Source organism: Rhinatrema bivittatum, chromosome 1 (assembly GCF_901001135.1).
Source record: "Rhinatrema bivittatum chromosome 1, aRhiBiv1.1, whole genome shotgun sequence".
In the NCBI taxonomy this organism is placed as follows: Eukaryota; Metazoa; Chordata; class Amphibia; order Gymnophiona; family Rhinatrematidae; genus Rhinatrema; species Rhinatrema bivittatum.
The window spans coordinates 43,283,966-43,307,259 of record NC_042615.1 but is presented as its reverse complement, the minus strand read 5'-3'; the positions used below and the strand labels follow the sequence as shown (position 1 = coordinate 43,307,259).

General features: G+C 43.3%; 1 protein-coding gene across 3 annotated transcripts in view; it reads right to left on the bottom strand.

Moving 5' to 3' along the window:
- Positions 1-23,294, bottom strand: part of SMARCA5 (SWI/SNF related, matrix associated, actin dependent regulator of chromatin, subfamily a, member 5) — a 453,245-nt gene that overhangs the window by 219,083 nt on the left and 210,868 nt on the right. For all 3 annotated transcript variants that reach the window (XM_029599292.1, XM_029599470.1, XM_029599377.1), the window contains exon 11: positions 10,519-10,745. In XM_029599292.1, the coding sequence (XP_029455152.1) occupies positions 10,519-10,745 (227 nt within the window). The remainder of the gene's footprint in view (positions 1-10,518; positions 10,746-23,294) is intronic.

Genomic DNA, 23,294 nt, shown 5'->3' with positions numbered 1-23,294 from the left:
GATAGACTAATCTCCAGGATCTAGCCTGCTGAGATTGAGGAAGTTTGCTTATACATTTTCTTCTCCCCTCTATGAACAGCAGAGAGTTTTTACATGCTTCTCCACCTAGTCTAACAGTAGATCCACCTCTACAACCACATACTGACACCCAGTCCTTTCCCCTTTGGAAAACAGATGTAGGGACCTTCATTTTCAGTTTTTATTTTATTTTTCCCCAAAAATTTATGTGTGTATTATAATCAACAAAAATAGGATAAAATCACTGGGGGGGGGGGGGGGGGGGGGGGGAGTCTTTTTTCACCAATTTTCTGCCATTTGGTTGGTTATAATACACACTGATAAATTCCCAGGGAAAATAAAAACTAAAAGTCCCTATACATATGCCTCCACAGTATGGGCCAACAAGATTGCAATTTTCAACTAGATCTGGCCTTCCCTGGCATTTATCTGAGACCCCAGGTACTCCAACGACTCAGAGGCAACAAATTCCAGAGCTTAATTGTGCATTGAAGAAAAAATAATTTTCTTCGATTAGTCTTAAATGTGCTACTTGCTAACTTAATTGAGTGCCCTCTAGTCCTTCTATTATCCGAAAGTGTAAATAACTGATTCACATCTACTCATTCAAGAACTCTCATGATTTTAAATACCTTTACCATATCCCCTCACAGCCGTCTCTTCTCCAAGATGAACATCCTAACCTCTTCAGCCTTTCCTCATAGGGGAGCTGTTCCATCCCCTGTATCATTTTGGTAGCCCTTCTCTGTACCTTCATCGCAACTATATCTTTTTTGAGATGCGGCGACCAGAATTGCACACAGTATTCAAGGTACAGTTTCACCAAGGAGTGATACAGAGACATTATGACATTTTCCATTTTGTTAACCATTGCCTTCTTAATTCCTAGCATCCTGTTTGCTTTTTTGACTGCTGCAGCACACTGAGCTGATGATTTCAAAGTATTATCCAATATGATCCCTAGATCTTTTTCCTGGGTGGTAGTTCCTAATATGGAACCTAACATCACGTAACTACAGCAAGGATTATTTTTCCCTACATGCAACACCTTGCACTTGTCCACATTAAATTTCATCTGACATTTGGATGCCCAATCTTCCAGTCTCGCAAGGTCCTCCTGCAATGTATCACAATCTGCTTGTGATTTAACTACTCTGAATAATTTTGTATTATCTGCAAATTTGATGACATCACTCGTCTTATTCCTTTCCAGATCATTTATAAATATATTGAAAAGCACCGGTCCAAGTACAGATCCCTGAGCCACTCCACTCTTTACCCTTTTTCATCAAGAAAATTGACCATTTAATCCTACTCTGCTTCCTGTCTTTTAACCAGTTTGTAATCCATTAAAGGACATCAACTCCTATCCCATGACTTTTTAGTTTTCTTAGAAGCCTCTCATGAGGGCTTTGTCAAACGCCTTCTGAAAATCCAAGTACACTGCATCTACCGGTTCACCTTTATCCACATGCCTATAAGCACACCCTCTAACTTCCTATCCTGGGCATCCTTTAAGACAGACACCCTCCCCCCACCTCCACCCCCTCTACAGGAATAGTCTTCCACCTAGTGGCAACACAATTAGCTCATTCATCTTGGAAATTTTCAGCTTTTCCTTTACTGAACCAAAAGACAACCTCCCCATAGTCTTGCCCCCTTTAAAATGTATCTCTGGGGTATCCATTACTAAGGATGTGCATTCGTTTAGGACGAATTAGGCAATTTCAACGAAATTGCCTAACTCATCCTGGTTCGGGGACCCCGAAACCCAAACAAATGTTTCCCAAAATTTTGGGAAAAATTTGTTTTCCGGTTAGTGCATGCTAATGTTAAAATGTTAGCGTGCACTAACCCGAAATTCAGGTCCCCCTGAATTTCAAAGGCCCAAACCGTGGGAAATACGATATTTCCCACAGTGGGCCAAAAACGAAGCCTGAACCAAAAGGTTTGAGCTTTGCATAGCCCTATCCATTACAGAAAGATTAAATCTTTTAACTGATGTTGCCACACACACACACTTTGGATGGTTTTCTTAAACTTGTCATTATATGGTTATCTTTGCAGTTAACAGATTCCATCAGCATTATTAGGGACTCTGGAATTATGGAAGAACGTTCCTCTTCAAGAAACAGAAGCAGCAGAAATGTCCTTACTTGTTAATTTCCTTTCCAATAGTCCTGCTACACTAGTCCACCCATGACAAGTGGGCTATTTCCCCCTACCAGCATATGAAGGCAAACAAAACAGATTTCCTGTATGACATCATAGCCTCTATTTAAGAGGTGATGCTGGCAGCAGGAATCCAGTATCCTTCTGACAAAGCTTCAGATCAGACCCTTTCAACTAAACACATTCAAATATAAACGAGAAATATGAGACGTTTCTCTGCAACCTACCACAGATGGAGAGAAAGAGCAGAAAAGGCGCAATTGCATGCATCTCCGCCCAGGATGCTGACTAAGCTCATGTGGAATGCACGTGCACCAACTCCGGAAGCTTCTTCCCCTTAAGCACATAAGCCAACTGTCTCCTTTATCCAGCAGCTCAGATTAGCCTTGGAGGCCACCTCCCCCTTGCAGAGACCTCCAGAAGGACAAATAACTTGCCCAACTAGTAGAAGGCATTAGTAACTTATAAGTAATGCATGATAATTCTCCAGACATCCAAGCACCTCAGGGAATGATACTCAGGACCACACTCCTCCTGGGCAAAGTCCAGAAGTACAACCATCTGATTGATGTGAAATGCTGAATTAACCTTTGTAAGGAAGGACAGCACTGGCTGTAAAACCACTGTGTCCGGCAAAATAATCAGAAAAGGGTGTCAACAAGTTAGGATCAGAGACCCACCATGCGGAACAAATCGCAACAAAAAAGCCGTTTTCAGTGACAAGTCCTTTAGTGAACTCTTTCAAAGGCTTGAAAGGGCTCCAGTTACAGCTCTCAACACTAGACTGAGATCCCATGTAGGGACAATGAGGCAAAAGGGCAGATGCAACCTTTTCATGCCCCCTCAAAAACCCCCTGCAATGATCCCCCAGTAGCACAAAATAATTGCCACCTGCAGCTCTCCAGGGGGCCTCCACCCTGGATTCAAGTAAGTGCTCAAACAGTCACTAGACCCAAATGTAAGCCAAGAAAGTAGAGCATTTCTGGGTCTTCAGCACTGGAAATCACCACTGTAAAGTACCTTCCTGCAGAGAAATTTCCACCCAAGAGCCAGGCTGTAAGACAGAATGGAACCAGATCCTCCACAACCATGGTTCCCTGAGCCAGAGATCCCACATGCTCAGGAGCCAAAAATGTTGATACACCTGGAGCCGGACAAAGTCAGCGTACCAAGGCCTACAGGTCCAGACTGGAGCCATCAGAATTACTCTGTTGCTTTCCAACTCTATTCATCTCAGCAGTCAGCCTACAATGACCCACAGAGGGAAGGCATGCAGAAGGTCCCCCTCCAGTCAGGGCATCGATTCCCAGCTAACCCTGCTCTCTCTGGCGGCTGAAGAAATGGCCAACCTTTACATTTCGCCGGATTGCCATCAAGTCCATCTGAGAATACCATCACCTGCGACAAATCCTGTGAAATCCCACAGAGTTCAGATCCCACTCCCCAGGCTCTGGTAAGATGCAGCTGAGGAAGTTAGCCTGGACATTTTTCAGGCTTGCGATGTGTGCCGCCAAAAGCAGCTGGCGATTCCTCGCCGCTCATGCAAAAGAGCAACTTCTCCACAGATCTACGATGCCTGGTTCCCCCCTGCCAATTCACATATGCCACTGCCATGGTGACGCCTGAGAGAACTCGAACGGCCTGCCCCTGAAACAGTGGGAGGAAATGGAGGAGAGCCAGCTGAATCGTTCTAGTCACCAATCAATTGATGGGCCACAGGGCCTCCTCCAAAAACCAAGTGCCCTGGCCACCTGATCTTGACAATGAGCCCCCCAACCCAAGAAGCTTGTGTCAGTCATGACCAGAATCCAATTCGTCATGGCTAGACTGATGTCCTTCAGCAAATGAGCGGGCACCAGCCACCACCTCAACAAGTGACAGACTACAGAGCTCAATGGAAGCCGAACTCCGTAATGCTGCAACTGCAAAGACCACAGAGTCAGAAGTGATGGTTCGAGGGTGCACATGTGAGCCCTGGCCCATGGAGCCAACTACAGAGTCATGGCTATCAGACCCAGCACCTGTAGATAATCCCACAACAAGGGCGTGGCAAGGTCGAGAAAACACCAAATGTGACAGTATTTTGCACACTATCATCCATGAGGAACACCTGCATGTTGAATTGTGCCCCCAGATACTCCAGGCAAATCTCAGCAACAGGGACTGAGTGCAAATGAGCTACCAACGCCACCATGGCCCGCACAGAATGAGCCTTTACTCTGCTAGCAAGTGGGAAGCCTGCCTGCTGATAGCAAGAGGCAATGCAATCCACCAACCAGCTCGACATGGTATGCTTACCCACCCGCCCTTCCCAGGCTGTTGGGATCAAAAGAGATAAAGAGCTGGGTGGACAGTCTGTGGCTTGCTGTACAATCCAGAAAGAAAGCCAAGGCCCTTTTGCAGTCCAAGGTATGAAGTGCTCGCTCCCCCAAGTTGGAGTGAGGCCTAGTGAAGAAGGTGGGTAATATGATGGACTGATTAAGGTGAAAATCTGATACCATCTTGGGGAGGAACTTCAGATGCAAACACCACCACACGATCATGGAAGAACTTCATGTATGGTGGGTAGATCACCAGAGCTTGAAGCTCACTGACCCTACGAGCTAAAGTAATTGCTATCAGGAACAAAAAACTTTCCAGGTAAGGAACTTCAGATTGCAAGACTGCAGCAGTTCAAAAGGGGGTTGCATGAGCCATGCCAGGACAACATTGAGGTCCCAGGCTACGACAGGAGACCGAAAAGGGGGCTTCAGCTGGAGGAGGCCTCGCATGAACCGGCCTACTAGAGGCTGCACCGAAATCGGCGTGCCAGCAACACTCCAATGGTAAGCACTAACAGCACTCAGGTGGACCCTGACTGAGCTGCTCTGAAGCCCAGACTCAGAGAGGTGCCACAGGTAGTCCAACAGCTGAGGGTGAGGGCAGGAGAAGGGATCCAAGCCATGCCCCGTACAGATGGAAAATCTTTTCCACTTCAAGCTGTAGGACTTTCTGGTGGAGGGTTTTTGGGATGCCACCAGGACCTGGGAGACGCAGTCTGAGCGAGCCAGAGGCGGAAGGATTATGCGCGCAACATCCAAGCAGTCAGGGCCAATGCTCAGAGGTTCAGATGGCGCAGGGTGCCCTGATTTTGAGAGATGAGATCAGGCGCCGTCCCCAGCTGGACAGAGGCTCGCACCAACAAGTCCTACAGAAGCAGGAACAAGACTTGATATGGCCAGGCGCCATCCTGTTGAAGCTTCAGCAACGTCTTCAGCAGGAGCGGCAGAGGGGGGTATGTATTCAGCAGGCCTCCCCCTACCCCCCCCTCCGGAGGAGGGAGAAGGCATCATAGGCTGGATGTCTGTTCCCCCAACAGGGAGCAGAACTTGTTCACCTTGTATTTGAGAGGGGAGACAAAGATCCACATCTGGCATGCCCCAGTGGCGAAACAGCTCTGCTGCCACCCTGGGTGGAGGGACTTTCACCTCAGGAACTGCCCATCCAAATATCTCTCTTTTTTTTTTCTATTTATTCTTTTACATAAATTTCAAGTAATTACTTGAAAAGAAACATGCAGATTCAACTTTTACACAATCAAATATTTGCCTTTACAAATCAGAAAATAAGTCCTCACTGAATATAACAAAATTGTAAATTACAAGTATAATGCATATATCAAGCCCACAATTGGGATCCAAAATTACCACATTCTCAAAGAAATCAAACTAACTAGTATCATGGCTTGAGGAGAACATCATTTTTATGAAAAGATCTATACTAGCATTTTATGGAGTTACTAAGCTAATCAGCAGGTGAGGAACTAACAATAACATTTCTTTTATTAGATAGAAACACAATCAATTGAGACAGTTGATAGAATAAATATGAAACAGCATGATGTTTTATCAAGAATTTGCATGAATGTTTTAAAAAGAATAAATATCCAATTTCTAACACTGGTGGTTTTAAAATAAGAAACTGTCATCTCCTTATAGTTTGCTTCGAAAGATCCGGGAAAATTCTGTTTCAGAAACAATTCAGACCTGTGTACAAAATACTTTTTGAAAACCCATTCCCTTGTCTGCTTCCAACAAAAAAGTAACTATTAAAGTTGATGGTATTACTAAGTTTTCCTCAGACTGTTCAAAAATATCTGAGATATCCAGCTTCAAGGGTTCCCTAGGAGTTAAAACTTGAGAATCCTTAACTTCCATTTGTTCTTTCTTCTTAGGTGGAATTAAATAAGCTTTGGAAATGATTGGTAGTGTTTCTTCAGTTATTTTCAGAATTTCTACCATGTACCTTCTCCATAATTCCTTGGGTGCCATATACGGTAGCTTGGGGACATTTATGCATCTTAAATTCTTTGCCCGGATTTAATTATCTAGGCTTTCGAGGAGAGGAGAGAGGTCTGAGTGCTGGGAGCTGCCCGATTCCAGTTTTGCTTCTTGTAAGCATTTTGAGAGAAAAAAAAAATAATTTCTCCTGGTTGAAGAGAGGGGAGGCCCCCGAGTGACATCATCAGCAGGAGCCCCGGGACAGCATAAAATAAGGGCCCTGCTGCGCGCCAAAGGGGCACACCCCTAGGTAAGAAAATTATGGGTAGGAAAAGGAAATGTAAGAATTATACCTCCTCTCCAACAGTCCCTTTGTCAAGAAAGATTGGACTGATGGACTCTCACATAGTTTACATGTCCGAGTCCACCGTAAGTGACAATTTAGAGGGAAACTCCATCTTGGAGGTATCCCTTAGTCCCAGGTCCTCGCAACTGCCCTTACAACCTGTATTGGATGGTATACAAGTAGCTGATTTGGTAGCAGGACCTTCTGGGAGAGATACCCCAAACCCAAATGGAAATGGGGATATTCCAGAGGGGAATATACATTCTAATATAACATTATTGGGTGGTGAGGCAACTGCAAGTAATACCAAAGTCCAGTTACCTAAATCAGGAATTATTGATGGTAATGAAGGGGAGGAGAATAATGAAGAACCAGAAATGTAACGTTATTAGATGTATGGAAGTTATCAGCAAAAATAAGAAAATGTCTAGATCTATATCTAATACACATGCTTTTTCTGTAGAAACCAAAGCAAAACTTAAGGAATTAGATAGTAGGACCATTACAGTAGAACAAGCAGTAGCAAATTTGAGCCCATTAGTAAATAATCTTCAGGCTATTAATATATCTCATCCATTAAAGATAATTTGATACTGCATAATAAGCTAGAGTTAATGGAGAATGAGTTGAGATCTTTTAACCTTAAGTTATTGAATATCCCAATTTCAAGACTGATGTCAGCTGATGAATTATATAAAACATATGCATTTGAAATATTGTCTTTTGAAATGGAGAAAATCCCTACAAGGTAAATAATACATTTTGGAAATAAGAGTAAAACGATGCAAGTGCAAGAAGGTGGAGTAGACATATTGCAAAGTCCAGGAGTCTCTACTTTTCTAGAGGACTCCATGGATAGAAAAAATTCAAGAGCAACTTTGTTAATTTCTTTTTCTTTAAAGAGAAAGACTTGTTCTTTTCAAAATAAGGATCAAAATTTCTGTGGGCAAAAGATACAAATCTTCCCAGATGTTTCCCGTGCCACTCAGGCATGAAAGAAACAATTTTTGTCTGAAGCAACTAGCCCTGGAAATAGGAGCTAGTTTCTTCTTAAAAATGTCCTTGTAAATGTCAAAAATTGTTTCAAAATAAATTTGTTTTCTTAGACCCTGCTCACTTGGAACATTTTCTTAGGGATAAATCTCAGAGTAGTTAATTGTATGGGGATGGGTTGTAAAAGAGAAAAAAGACGCACTGTTAGACAAGAATTTCTCTTCTCCTCCTAAACGTGGGCAATAAATAAATTGTTAATTATGTAAGGGTAAGAATTTTGAAAGGTAGTAATTGCTTGAAATTCCTGTTTATATCATTTCTTTTGTAAATATTATAATTCAATAAACATTAGATTATCCAGGCTTTCAATTTTTAAATGCAAACACTGATTTTCTTTTATTAAATCATGCTGGATATTTAAAGCACTTTCAGTTTTTACCTCCAATGATTGTAGTTTTTTCTCATTTTTCACCACAGCCTTTTCAGTTACTTGTAATCGATTATCTAGTTGTTTTACTTCTGTAACATTATTTTGCATTTGCTTTAAAATATTTATGTTAATTACTTGGATAGCATCCCATAAAGTTTCGAGGGAAAAGGTTTGAGGTCTTACCAACTTCTGATATTGTCCCGAAATCTCAGAGCTTTCCACGGGTAATCCAATATGTTTCTCTCCTACGTTGGCTGTTCCTCTCCGTCTGCTAGTTCTCCTATATCCAGGTCAGAATGAAATTGCAGCAAGACTTCATCTCCCAGCAGCCTAGACTCCCAAAGAGATTTACTCGGGGCACTCGATTCCAGTGCCTCTGTTTCCCCTCGCAGCTGGCTGGCGCGTCTCAAAGCCGGATTTGTAGGAGGAGATCTTTCGTCCGGAGAAAAAGATGTAGCAAGTTCAGGGCTTAGCTCGGGCTCCTCTTCCCACCGAGTTTCAGCCAGTGAACTCTCACCCGGAGTAGCTTCTCCAAGTTGAATGTGAGTGTCCATAGGGCCCACAATTGTTCGGGTCGAGGGTAGCTCCGAAGCCAAGCGTTCCCTCGCCATTCTCTTGCGGGCTGAATGCAGCATGAGAAATCAAACACCAAGACTAATGGAGAGACGCTCACACGTCTCAGCATGTCGCCATTTTGGATCCCTGATGTAGAGCTATTTTCTTTATCTGACATAACCAGGCCTCAGATTACAGCACAAGATATTTCCCTGCCATCTTCTAGATACAGAAAATACTGGTAGGCCAAGGTCAGCATGGAAGCCTATTATAGGGTGGCAACAGCAAGCATATTAGTTTCATTAGAAGGAGTAAACCCATATATCTGGACTAGTCTAGCTGGACAAAGAGGAACAGACATTCTTCCCTTAAATTCCTTTACAATAAAGATACTGGAAAGAACAAGCCCTAGCATGGAGTCCTGAGGTACCCCACTGGTCACCAACTTAAGCAAAATGGACTTCATTAACTATCACAGAGTTCCATTATTTAAGCAGTTCCTTATTAAGCTTCTGATCTTGTCCTATACTGTCCCACTCTGGAACAGTATCAAAAGTTTTACTGATCTATGAAAGTGCCACATCCACTGCTTCATTCCTTTTATCACATCAAAGAACCAGTAAGTTTGTTTTATACGATCTACCCCTTGCAAACATATGTTATTTTGGATCTGTAATCTTCTCTAAGGTAATACAGTATCCTTTTCTTTAGTGGTATTCTACAGTAGCTTCAATAGTGAATAAAGCCTGTCTGTAGTTACATGTTTCCTCCTTGTCCCTACTTTTGTAGAGATTGTAGCGCACTAGATTCTTGTTAACATCTTGCCTGTGTAGACAGTCTTATTCTTGGGTATGCTCTTTTTTCCTTATCTCTAATTTTTTTTTTTTTGGAGAAGGGGTGGGGGAACTGTGTTTGCATTTATGTTATAATTTGTTTTATATTTGTTTTTACTGTTTATGTTATGCTGTAAACCATCTTTACAGACAGTATATAAGAACTTTTAAATAAAATATTTTTGAATTGTTTTTGTTATGTTTATGCTCTACATGCATAAAAGTGGTGCCCATAAGGAGTTCTTATATGGATCAGCACAACAGCACCTCGATGTACTTAGGTCCACAACAGCTAGAAGAGCAAGGGGAGGAGCATGCAGAAAAGAATTCAATTAAAGTTAAAATGAATCTATTAAAAAGGGAGGAAAAAATGTGAAACTACACTAAACATTGTTACTGATCATATCCTGCTTAATATACGTCAGAAGCCAATATAAGTCAGGTATTTGATTGTTGATCTTTTAATAAACAGTTTCAACAAAGTTAAAATGAAACAGATCTGAATGATCATTAACTTTAGATGCAAACTTTATGGAAATAATAAATAAACACTTCTAGAAACATTTAAAGAAAGTTAAGCAACACTTTAATATTAGCTATTCACTTTGGGTGAGGAATATATCCTACAGGTAGTAAGACATACTAAATATTTTTCTATTCCATAATATTGCAGTCAGAATTCTCTCTCAGATAAGTCTTTGATAAAACTTTAAAAACTGCTAATTGACTTAGTTTTGCATTGAACTTTTAGCTCTAATATTCTGAATGAGAGCCTCTATTTGGTAGATGACTTAACATTAGTTCCATCGAACCAAGTATTCAGACAGGTGCACAAGATGAATGACCAGAAGATCAGGCTAAGGACTGATCATTAACATTTCCAGAGATCTAAATGATAGATTGTATATGTACCTTGTTCCTTTAATTTAGGTAGTAGTTTGTTCAACACCACCATTTTGCCTCCATTCGTTACCAAGTGCATATCAGTAGTGTACGGAGGACCAGGCTCAGCGCCATCAAAAAGATAAGGGTGGTTGCAACATTTCCGCAGCTGCATCAAGATATTCAGCAGTCTCATTTTGTCCATTTTTCCTGAAGAGTTCAATATATCTATATCTTTCATCAAGATTTTTGTATACCTAGAGGAAGCCATGCCACAGAAAAAAAAATGTTAAGTGTTGCATAAGAAACATTCTCTCTGTTTTCAGGTATTTTCATTTTTTGCTACAGGAAGTTAAAAAAGTTGCTATTGATAAATCCAATTCTCTCTCATAACAAAGGTGAAATTATTTACTTGATAATTTCCTTTCCCTTAATTCAATCAGACCAGTGGGTTATGCATGAAAACCAGCAGAGGGAGACAAATCAACAGGGTCCCCGACATCACTCCTTATATGCCTCTGTGTTGTCACCAGCCTGCCAGTATTCCTATATCAAGCAAACTATGAACAAGCTCAGGACCATCAATTAGCAAACATCAGTACAGGTGATTTTTTTTTTTTTTTAAATCAGGGACTTAACAGAAACAATGGAAGAACTCCCAACAGTAAACCACAACTCATCTGCTTGAAGTAGATAAATTCTTATCTGCTTGAAGTAGATAAAAGTCTTAAGAAAATGCCATAAGAACATAAGAAAATGCCATACTAGGTCAGACCAAGGGTCCATCAAGCCCAGCATCCTGTTTCCAACAGTGGCCAATCCAGGCCATAAGAACCTGGCAAATACCCAAAATAAGTCTATTCCATGTTACCATTGCTAATGTCAGTGGCTATTCTCTAAGTGAACTTAATAGCAGGTAATGGACTTCTCCTCCAAGAACTTATCCAATCCTTTTTTAAACACAGCTATACTAACTGCACTGACCACATCCTCTGGTAACAAATTCCAGAGTTTAATTGTGCATGGAGTGAAAAAGAACGTTCTCCGATTAGTTTTAAATGTGCCCCATGCTAACTTCATGGAGTGCCCCCTAGTCTTTCTACTATCCGAAAGAATAAATAACCGATTCACATCTACCCGTTCTAGACCTCTCATGATTTTAAACACCTCTATCATATCCCCACTCAGTCGTCTCTTCTCCAAGCTGAAAAGTCCTAACCTCTTTAGTCTTTCCTCGTAGGGAAATTGTTCCATTCCCCTTATCATTTTGGTAGCCCTTCTCTGTACCTTCTCCATCGCAATTATATCTTTTTTGAGATGCGGCGACCAGAATTGTACACAGTATTCAAGGTACGGTCTCACCATGGAGCGATAAAGAGGCATTATGACAATTTCCGTTTTATTCACCATTCCCTTTCTAATAATTCCCAACATTGTTTGCTTTTTTGACTGCCGCAGCACACTGAACCGACGATTTCAATGTGTTATCCACTATGACACCTAGATCTCTTTCTTGGGTTGTAGTACCTAATATGGAACCCAACATTGTGTAATTATAGCATGGGTTATTTTTCCCTATATGCATCACCTTGCACTTATCCACATTATTCTTCAACTTCACTTACTTGCATGTAACTTCCTCTACAAAGCATAGAGTGTAGAAACACTCCAAAGACAGGCAGCATAGGGAAGGCCCTGGCCTGGTCTGACTATATTAAAAATAAAATAATTCAGGTAAGTAGTAATTTCACTTCTTCAGCCAGACCGACCAGGCCAGACCAGTGAGATGTACCCAAACTAATCTTAGGGAAGGATGCAGCCCCAGGCCTTCTCAACACTGAGAAAGCAAAGGAGGTCTCCTCTTGAGCTGAGACATTAAAAGCGGTAATGCCCATCAAGAGTTAATACAATCACATCACCACTTTACAGATCAATTGGAACTCCACCCTCAAACTGCTATTCCCTTGTGGAATGAGCCCATACTTGCTATGACAAGGGAGAACTGGAACCCACAAATACTGCTGTAATTACCTCCTAAATCCAGCATGCCATCTCACCTGTGTTCCACCATACAGAACAAAGATGAACAGAGCCCATAAGAGAACGCTAGTGATCTGAAGATATCTTAGAAGTTGGCCTCATGTTCAAGGGATGATAAAGAGTACCATCTCATCCCTTGTCTCAGACAGCAAATTGCCTTGAGCTATCTCTGACTACCATAGCCTGAGAGCAACCCTTCTTCACAAATCAAGCCCTCTCAATAGCCAGCTGTAAGACCAAAATTGATCCAGTTCCTCAGGAATTATCGGACCCTGGCAAGTAACTCCTTGCAAGACAGGAGGCATAGAAGGCGTCACACAGCAGATGCTGGATATCTGCATATCATGGATGGTGGTGCCAGTGCAAAGCAACCAGTGGTACCAGCTCTGGATGGTTAGAGATCAAACCATTAAGTCTGCCGATCAAGGGTCAACAACCTGTGCAATGTAACTTCCACTGCTACCCTCTCCAGAGTGGAACTGTATGGAGATAACATAAGGGCATTTGGAAGAATGCGAAGAAATTCTAGAGCATATCTGGCCTGAGCCACTTCAAGGACCCATTGATCCAAAGTAATCTGGATCCTCCTGTGATAAAGACGAGATAGGCAGCAACCTATCTCCTGTCCCAGCATGGAAGCTCACAAATCCTCATTAAGAAGATCAAGGGACTCCACTTCCGGAGCCATCCTTTCAAAATCTTCGGGGCGAAAAGGGCAGATATGAGGAAGAGACGGGATCTCTAGAAGAACCTCCTGTACAAGGCCAAAAATGCCAGTAGTCTCAAGAGCAGTCACTTGCCTGAGAAGTCCCGGAAACCAGCTTGTCCTCTGGAAAGTGAGGGACCTGGGTTCTCCCCATTTAGTTGCCATCTTCTCCAACTCACTGCTAAATAAGAGTGAACCCTTGAAGGGCAGCTTGGTAAATTGGACTTTGAAATAGTATCTGCCGACAAGTTGTGCAGCCACAACCTTCACCTGGCCGTAACAGAAGCAGCTCCTCTGGCAGCTGTGTGAACCAGGACATAGCCTGCATAAGCTAAGAAGGCAGCCCCCTGGTTCTACCATAGGTCCGTAATCGAAAGCAATACTTCAATTCTTAAGACACTATGGTAGCTAAATCTCCAGGGCACAGCAAGAAGCAATTTGTAAGTTCATCACCGCTGCCTCAAGGCTTGTGTTAGGGTAGCCTGAATTATTCTATCCTGAGCAAGCTTAAGAGCTGCACCTCCTACTGGGCTGGTGGCTTGTTTCGTGACAGAACATAAAGCATCCACCTTAGGGAAATGCAACTGCTCTCTGGCCTGTGGATCCAAGGGGTATAAATCCACCAAGGCATGCTTCCCTTGAAAGGACACCTCTGGTGCACTCCATATAAGATCAATCAACTCCTGAATTGCATCCAGGAGGGGAAAGAAACAAGAAACCCTCTGTAGGGTGACCAAAGTGGGGTCCTTAGTCTTCCCCCTCGAGGAATCAGTCTCAGCCACTCTGAGGGTCTTCAAGGTCAGAGATCAAACTTGGCAACTCATCTGTGAAAGAAATAGAGCAAAGTTCCATGTGGCTCCAATCTGAGGGAAACTACCCTTATTTACCAGGCGAGTTACTGCCATCATCAGTGTCAACATGATCCATACATATTTGAACCTTGTCAGGTTGCACTATGCCACAGCAACAGTCCATGGCGACAGGCACAAAAGAACTGAGTGCATGGACCTAAACTAGTAGGTATTGTCAAACCCAGCCGATTGCCCCTGTAGAAATGTCAGTAATCCCTAGAAAAATTCCACCTAGGAAAAAGAGTGTGTCCCCATTCCAGTCCCCAGAAGCCCGAACCTGACAACCTGAGAGCGAGTCTACCCTGAGGACTCTGCCATCGAAGGAGGGAACACACGCATCATGTCGCCCTCAGTCCCATTCGCCTCAGACTGAGGAGATGGTCCACAGTCAACAAAAATCAGGAGTCATCAAATCCAGACTAGCAAACAGGCAGCACTGACACAGGCTTGTAGAAGGTTCTGGCTGTATTACCCTGATGTGGCATGCAGCACAAATAGATAAGAACTTAGACTTCTTTGTCACCAGCACCATGGTTGCAATGCGCTCAGACAGGTATAAGCATACACCCAGCTGGATGCACAAAATGTTCAGCCAGAAAACTATGCATAACAACTATGTCCAAGGTGGGTGCACAAAAAATGTGCGTCCAAGTACACGTGCCTACCATGCCCATCCAAGCTAGGTGCACAAACCATGCATTCAGGTACACAAGCTCAAAAGAATGCCCAAGCTAGGTGTCCAAGTTATGCATCCAGAATAATCCAGTCACAGACAAGCGCCCAAAAGGGAGACACTGCAATAGACACGAGACACGCAGGCGTACTCAAATTGACACAATGAAAAATGCACAAACTGCTGTGGCCTACCACATGTCAAAAAGGAAAAGCTTGAGAGCAGGGCCTAGCCAACCTGCTGTGCCTGAACTTCCTCGACATCTCACACAACTCCCCAGAGACTTGAGTGGGTAGGCAGAATGCCCAAGGAAACAGACCTGGTAGGAAAATTCCTCACTTGTGAGTTCTCTTCTCTTCCCTGCTTTTTTCTTTTTTTACATATAAACTTTTACTTGAGCTCAGCCCTCCCTGGCTGAGAGCAGGAACGGGTTCCAGCTACGAGGCAAGAGAGCTAAAGCTTTCACCACCGAGCCTCTCTCGGCCTGCAACCACTAATTTTCCAAGTCCACACCACCCAAGGCTTCTGGACTGAATGCTCTCTACTGAGGGACTACACAGTATCACCTCAGGAAGCAAGCGGTGCTATATAAATGTCTTCGGCAATCCCCCGAAGGAAACTGCATGTCCACCATCTGCTGGAGATTGAGAATACTGACGGGCTGCTGTCAGGGCGGGACTATATATCCGTGAGGTCAGCTTTTGCTCAATCTCCATCTGTTGGCAGAGGGGCATAACCCACTGGTGGGGATTAACCTGCCAGAAAGCAGAGGAATAGCTCCTTATCTCTTTGTATTGTTTGAGATGATTGCCTCAGTCTAAGTTAAGCAACGATTAAAATTTAGTGTCTTATCCAAGAAACATTGTACTACCTAAAGGAATTTTTTTCTTGTGCAATAATCTAGATGCATCTGTTTGAGCCATATTAGTTGAGGTTATGTATACGTGTACTATATATCATACCATACAAAGTCCAACTTGAATTACTTGACAGTCATACAGGCCGATTCAGTATGGTGCGCTTGACTGAGCGCACTGTTTAGCACCCGTTTGGTTGCGCGCTTTCGAAGCGCGTCTATTACCTCGTATACTGTAAGGGGTAATAGCGCCTTGAAAACACGCAGCCAAACTTGCAAAAACTAATAGCGTTCATCACATATAAATGCATGTTGATGAGCCTATTAGTTAGTCGCCTGAAATACTGAAAGTAAAATGTGCGGCCAGGAAATTAACACCTGCCCAAAGGCAGGCATTAACCATAGACAGCACCTGAAAAGTGTACAGAAAAGCAGAAAAAAAACTGCTTTTCTGTACACCCTCCGTCTTAATATCATAGCGATATTAAATCAGAGGCCCCAAAAATAAAAATAAAATAAAATAAACTTCAAGAAAAAAAAAATCTGCCCGTTGCTCGGTGGGTTCGAAAATGGACTCAATTTCTCTGGTGTCTGTTTTCCAAACCCGTGGCTGTCAGCGGATTCAAAAACAGATGCCAGAAAAATTAAGTGTCGGTTGTCAGACCGCTGAAAGCCACCACTTCCGCTAATACAGAGGCACTAGTGTCTCTAGCGCCTCCGTATTAGCGCGCGCCCTAATTTAAATACAAAATTGCATGCCCAGGAGAGGTGCCTGGGAGCTGGCCTCTCCCGCAGGTTTTCTTGCATCGGCATGATAATGATGAAAAGTCACAAAGCTGCAACCTGTGATCATGTACACAGATTGTGAGCCTTTATACTTGTCATATGCATAACAATGTGCCTACTGCGGTTGTATTTAAATTGTATTTCCTTGTGAAAAATGTCAAATACATGTAAACACAAAATGTGAAAGATAGATATTTTAAATTAACTAGTTTGTTTTTTTGGTTTTTTTTCCAAATGTTGTGCACCCTGTTCCAGGGTGTTAGCCACGCCCGGGTGGCTGTCACAGACTGTACCATCAAAACTGAAATAAAAAGACAAAATGCAAAATTGTCTGCTTAATACAGGTGGAAATGAAACCGAAGGGTGAATAGTCAATCGTGGAATTCAAAATTCACCAGTACTTCATAGCCCCATCATTATGAAACATATATGACCATCATATAAAAGATGGCAATGTCTATTTATTAGTAGAAAAAGTGGTCCTTTCCAAACCTAGTATTAAGTTACAATCACTGGACACATGAATGTATTTTTTTGAAGAATTTTTCTGAATGCAATTTAAGAATAGAAAGCGTGAGAACTTAAAAGAAAAAGAGGAGTTTTAAGTTAAGAAAAAAAAACACATATTGGTTCAGGAACCAACAAGAGAGGGAGCTATTTTAGATTTAATTCTTAGTGGAACACAGGATTTGGTGAGAGCGGTAACGGTAGTGGGGCCACTTGGCAACAGTGATCATAACATGATCAAATTTAAACTAATAACTGGAAGGGAGACAATAAGTAAATCTGTAGCTCTAACACTAAACTTTCAAAAGGGAAACTTTGATAAAATGAGGAAAAGTGTTAGTAAAAAACTGAAAGGTGCCGCTGCAAAGGTTAAAAGTGTTCAACAGGCTTGGACATTGTTTAAAAATACAATCCTAGAGGCGCAGTCCATATATATTCCACGCATTAAGAAAGGTGGAAGGAAGGCAAAACGATTACCGGCATGGTTAAAAGGTGAGGTGAAAGAGGCTATTTTAGCCAAAAAATCATCCTTCAAAAATTGGAAGAAGGATCCATCTGAAGAAAATAGGATAAAACATAAGCATTGTCAAGTTAAGTGTAAAACATTGATAAGACAGGCGAAGAGAGAATTTGAAATGAAGTTGGCCATAGAGGCAAAAACTCATAAAAACTTTTTTAAATATATCCAAAGCAAGAAACCTGTGAGGGAATCTGTTGGACCATTAGATGACCGAGGGGTTAAAGGGGCTCTTAGGGAAGATAAGGCCATTGCAGAAAAACTAAATTAATTCTTTGCTTCCGTGTTTACTAATGAGGATGTTGGGGAGATACCAGTTCCGGAGATGGTTTTCAGGGGTGATGAGTCAAAAGAACTGAACCAAATAACTGTGAACCTGGCAAACTAAAGAGTAGCAAATCACCTGGACTGGATGGTATGCATCCTAGGGTACTGAAGGAACTCAAAAATGAAATTTCTGATCTACTAGTTAAAATTTGTAACCTATCATTAAATCATCCATTGTACCTGAAGACTGGAGGGTGGCCAATGTAACCCCAATATTTAAAAAAGGCTCCAGGGGCAATCCGGGTAACTATAGACCAGAAAGCCTAACTTCAGTGCTGGGAAAAATAGTGGAAACTATTCAAGATCAAAATCATAGAGCATATAGAAAGACATGATTTAATGGAACACAGTCAACATGGATTTACCCAAGTGAAGTCTTGCCTAACAAATCTGCTTCATTTTTTTGAAGGGGTTAATAAACATTTTATTTATTTTAATTTTTTCTATACCGGCAATCGTGATAACATCACATCAAGCCGGTTTACAATAAACAATGGGGTAATAACCGGAACCAAGAACAAATATGTAATATACATATTATAAATGCAGTTACAATAAACAAGGAAACATGCAACTGGGAGTAAGAAGAAGAAAAGATAGTAACTTTAACATGGTGTATAAACCTGTAGAAGGTTTATACACCATGTTAAATATGTTAAATATGTTAAACATGTGGATAAAGGTGAACCAGTAGATATAGTGTATTTGGATTTTCAGAAGGCGTTTGACAAAGTCCCTCATGAGAGGCTTCTACGAAAACTAAAGAGTCATGGGATAGGAGGCGATGTCCTTTCGTGGATTACAAACTGGTTAAAAGACAGGAAACAGAGAGTAGGATTAAATAGTCAATTTTCTCAGTGGAAAAGGGTAAACAGCTGAGTGCCTCAGGGATCTGTACTTGGACCGGTGCTTTTCATAAATGATCTGGAAAGGAATACGACGAGTGAGGTTATCAAAGTTGTGGATGATACAAAATTATTCAGAGTAGTTAAATCACAAGCAGACTGTGATACATTACAGGAGGACCTTGCAAGACTGGAAGATTGGGCATCCAAATGGCAGATGAAATTTAATGTGGACAAATGCAAGGTGTTGCATATAGGGAAAAATAACCCTTGCTGTAGTTACATGATAAGTTCTATATTAGGAGCTACCACCCAGGAAAAAGATCTAGCCATCATAGTGGATAATACTTTAAAATCGTCGGCTCAGTGTGCTGCAGCAGTCAAAAAAGCAAACAGAATGTTAGGAATTAAGAAGGGAATGGTTAATAAAACGGAAAATGTCATAATGCCTCTATATCACTCCAGGGTGAGACCACACCTTGAATAGCAAATGTTGCTTACCTGATGTAACAGGTGTTCTCACAGGACAGCAGGATGTTAGTCCTCACAAATGGGTGACATCGAGGATGGAGCCCAACCACGGAAAACGTCTGTCAAAGTTTCTGGAACTTTGATTGGCCCCTACTGGGCATGCCCAGCACGGCACCAACCCTGCAGCCAGCAGGGGTCCCCCTTCAGTCTTGTTTCAAAGCTACAGGCAGTGCCGAAAAATAAAATAAGAAAAACGAACCCAACACCGCGGGGTGGCGGGCGGGTTTCGTGAGGACTAACATCCTGCTGTCCTGTGAGAACACCTGTTACATCAGGTAAGCAACATTAGCTTTCTCACAGGACAAGCAGGATGGTTGTCCTCACAAATGGGTGAGTACCGAGCTGAGGATGTCCGAACTTGCACTAAAAGTACCCAACGGTGTGCAACAGGCACAACAACTGGGGTGAAATTTGGTAAAGGACATCTGCACCCCACCGGGTAGGCGGAAGGGTGTTGGTACGTCATGTTGGGAAAAGGTTACGCAAGATAGATTGGCCGAAGATGGAATCCTGTCTTCCAGCTTTGTCCAAACAGTAGTGGGCTGCAAATGTATGGAGAGAACTCCAGGTAGCAGCCCTGCAGAAGTCAGGAAGCGGCACAGATCGAAGGTGTGCTACTGAAGTCGCCATGGCCCTCACAGAGTGTGCTTTAACATGGTCTTGAAAAGGAATGCCAGCTTGCTGATAAGCAGAAAGAGAGGCAGTCTGCCAACCAGGAGGAAAGAGCCTGCTTACCCACAGGTTGCCCTAATTTGTTAGGATGGAAAGAGACGAATAATTGAGTGCTCTTCCTGTGGGCAACTGTACGGTCTAGATAGAAAGCTAGAGCTCGTTTGCAGTCGAGGGTATGCAGAGTCTGTTCCCCGGAGTTGGAGTGGGGCCTGGGAAAGAAAATAGGTAGTATGATGGATTGATTAATATGAAACTCCGAAACTACCTTAGGTAAGAATTTAGGGTGAGTGCGGAGTACCGCCCGGTCCTGCAGGAGTTTAGTGTAAGGCGGATAGGTAACTAGGGCCTGTAACTCACTAACCCTGCGAGCTGAAGTGATAGCCAAAAGGAAAATCACTTTGCAAGAGAGATACTTAAGGTCAGAGGAGTGACGAGGTTCGAATGGTGGTTTCATAAGGCGACCAAGAACCAGATTAAGGTCCCAAGATGGGGCCGGAGGACGTAAAGGTGGCTTCAAATGGAGCAAGCCTTTAAGAAAGCGTTGTTACAAGGGGTTGTACTGAGATAGGGACACCCCCGATACCTTTATGGAAGGCGGCTACCGCACTGACATGCATTCTAATGGAAGAGGTCTTTAGACCTGATTCTGACAAATGCCAAAGATAGTCCAAAAATTTAGGAATTGGACAGGAAAGGGGATCAAGGGACTGAGAAGTGCACCATGATGTGTACCTTTTCCATTTATAGGAATAAGATTTTCTTGTGGAAGGCTTTCGTGAAGCGATGAGGACACGAGAAACTGAATCCGATAGGTTAAGTGGTTGAAGGACTAACCTTTCAACATCCATGCCATCAGGGACAAGGCTTGGAGATTGGGATGGAGGAGGCATCCGTCGTTTTGAGTGATCAGATGCGGGTCCTTTCCCAAGGGAATGTGTCTGCAGATGGAGAGATCCTGGAGTATGGGAAACCACACTTGGCGTGGCCAGTGAGGTGCTATCAGGATCATGGTTCCCTTGTCCTGACGTAGCTTCATAAGAGTCTTCGACAGAAGAGGAAGTGGAGGGAATGCATAAAGCAGACGGGTTGTCCACGGGAGGGAAAATGCATCCCTGGGCAGAGAGTGCTGATTCCGAATGAGGGAGCAGTAATTGGCCACTTTGTGGTTCTGAGGGGACGCAAACAGGTCTATGTGGGGATAACCCCATTTCTGGAAAAGAGAGGTCACTACCAAGGGATTGAGTGACCACTCGTGCGGTTGGAAGACTCGGCTTAGCCGGTCTGCCAAGACATTTTCTACTCCCGGCAAGTAGGTGGCCCTGAGGTACATGGAACAGGAGAGGGCTTCTGCCCAAATCTGTGCAGTTTCCTGACAGAGGAGGAAGGAGCCTGTGCCTCCCTGCTTGTTGATGTTCCACATGGCCACCTGGTTGTCTGTCTGAATCAAGATTATGTGATTTGATAGGGAATCTTGAAAGGCTCTGAGAGCATATCGGATTGCTCGCAGCTCCAGGAAATTTATCTGGTGTTTGGCTTCCTCTGGAGACCAGAATCCTTGAGTTTGTAGACTGTTTACATGGGCTCCCCCCATCCGACGTTGGAAGCGTCTGTGGTGAGAGTTATTTGTGGATCTAGTGGGTGAAAGGGCAAGCCCTGTAGGAGGTTGGATTGATTTTTCCACCAGGCAAGAGACAGACGGAGCGCGTCAGTGACGCGGACAATGGTCGACAGAGGCTGAGTGGCTTGGATCCATTGTGACTTCAGAGTCCATTGCATGACTCTCATGGCCAGTCGGGCCATTGGAGTCACATAAACTGAGGAGGCCATGTGTCCCAGCAGAATGAGGAACTGGCGAGCTGTAGCTGTGGGTTGAGACTGCAGCTGGCGAGCTAGGGACACAAGGGTTTGAACCCGTTGATGAGGAAGGAAGGCTATTGCCTGTAAGGTGTCCAAGTCTGATCAAATGAAGGATAATGTTTGAGATGGGATTAAGTAGGATTTCTCATAGTTGACAAGAAATCCTAGAGAAATTAGGAGTTCGAATTGTCAGGGTCAGGGAAGACAGAGCGATCTGCTGGGTTGTGGCCCTGATCAACCAATCGTCCAAGTAGGGGTGGACATGGACGCCTTCCTTCCTGAGGAACGCTGCCACCACTACGAGACATTTGGTGAAAACTCACGGTGCGGATGCGAGACAAAATGTGAGCACTCGGTATTGATAGTGGTTTTGGCCTACTAGAAATCGGAGGTATTTGCGATGAGACTGAGTTATCGCAATGTGGGTATAAGCGTCTTTGAGGTCTAGAGAGCAGAGCCAGTCCTCTCTTTGCAGCAGAGGGAGAAGCGAGCCCAGGGTTACCATCTTGAACTTTTCTCTGTGAAGGTACTTGAGGGCCCGTAGGTCAAGGATTGGTCGAAGTCCTCCTGACTTTTTTGGGATCAGAAAGTACCTGGAATAGAACCCTAGTCCTTGTTGCGAGAGAGCAACGGGTTCTATAGCGTTGGACTGGAGGAGAAGGGAAACTTCCTGCTCTAGGAGAACAGAGTGGTCGGTAAGCCTCCACGCTGGCAGAGGTGGAGAGTCCACAGGAAGAGTTAGGAAGTTTAGATGGTAACCCTGTGCAATTATTGCTAGCACCCATTGATCTGTGGTGATGTGATGCCACCTTTCTGTAAAGTGGCTTAGTCTACCTCCTACTGGTATGTTTGGTAGAGGGATTAGGCAGCTGCTCTCTAAGTGAAAGTCAAAACCTAGACGCAGGGCCTGGCTGCGGAGCTGTTGTGGGCTTTTGCTTTCGAGGTTGTCGAGGCTGAGGCTTTTGATACGGCCTCGTTGACCTGGACTTGGTGTGTGGGGGATAATACTTCCGTGGACGGAAGAATGACTTTTTAGGTTCCTTCTTAAATGGTTGTTTAGAAGGGAAGTCAGAAGGAATCGATGAGAGCTGTTTAAGGGTCTCGTGTTGGTCCTTTAATTCAGCAACTATTTGGTGAATTTGTTCACCAAACAAATTATCCCCTAAACAGGGCAGGTCGGTGAGCCTGTCCTGAACCTCCGGGCGTAGGTCAGAAGACTTAAGCCAAGCCCAGCGCCTTCCTGAGATGGCTGTAGCAGAGTCTAGTGGAAGCATCGAAGATGTCATAGGTTGTTATCTCATGCTTTCCAGCTTCAAATCCTTTAAGTATGAGGTTTTGAAGGTGTTGTTGGAATTGTTCTGGTAAGGTATCTGAAAATTCTTGTAACTGCTTAAAAATGACCCTACTGTATTGGGTCATATACAGCTGGTAAGAAGCTATCCTGGAAATGAGCATGGCCCCTTGGTATACTTTCCTGCCTATACTATCTAAGAACTTGTTCTCCTTAGTAGGAGGTATGGATGAGTATGGCTTTATTCTTTTAGCTTTCTTCAGAGCTGACTCTACCACGACAGAGTGGTGGTCTAGCTGAGGTTTTTGAAAGCCAGGTGCTGACTGTACAAGGTAAGTAGAGTCAGC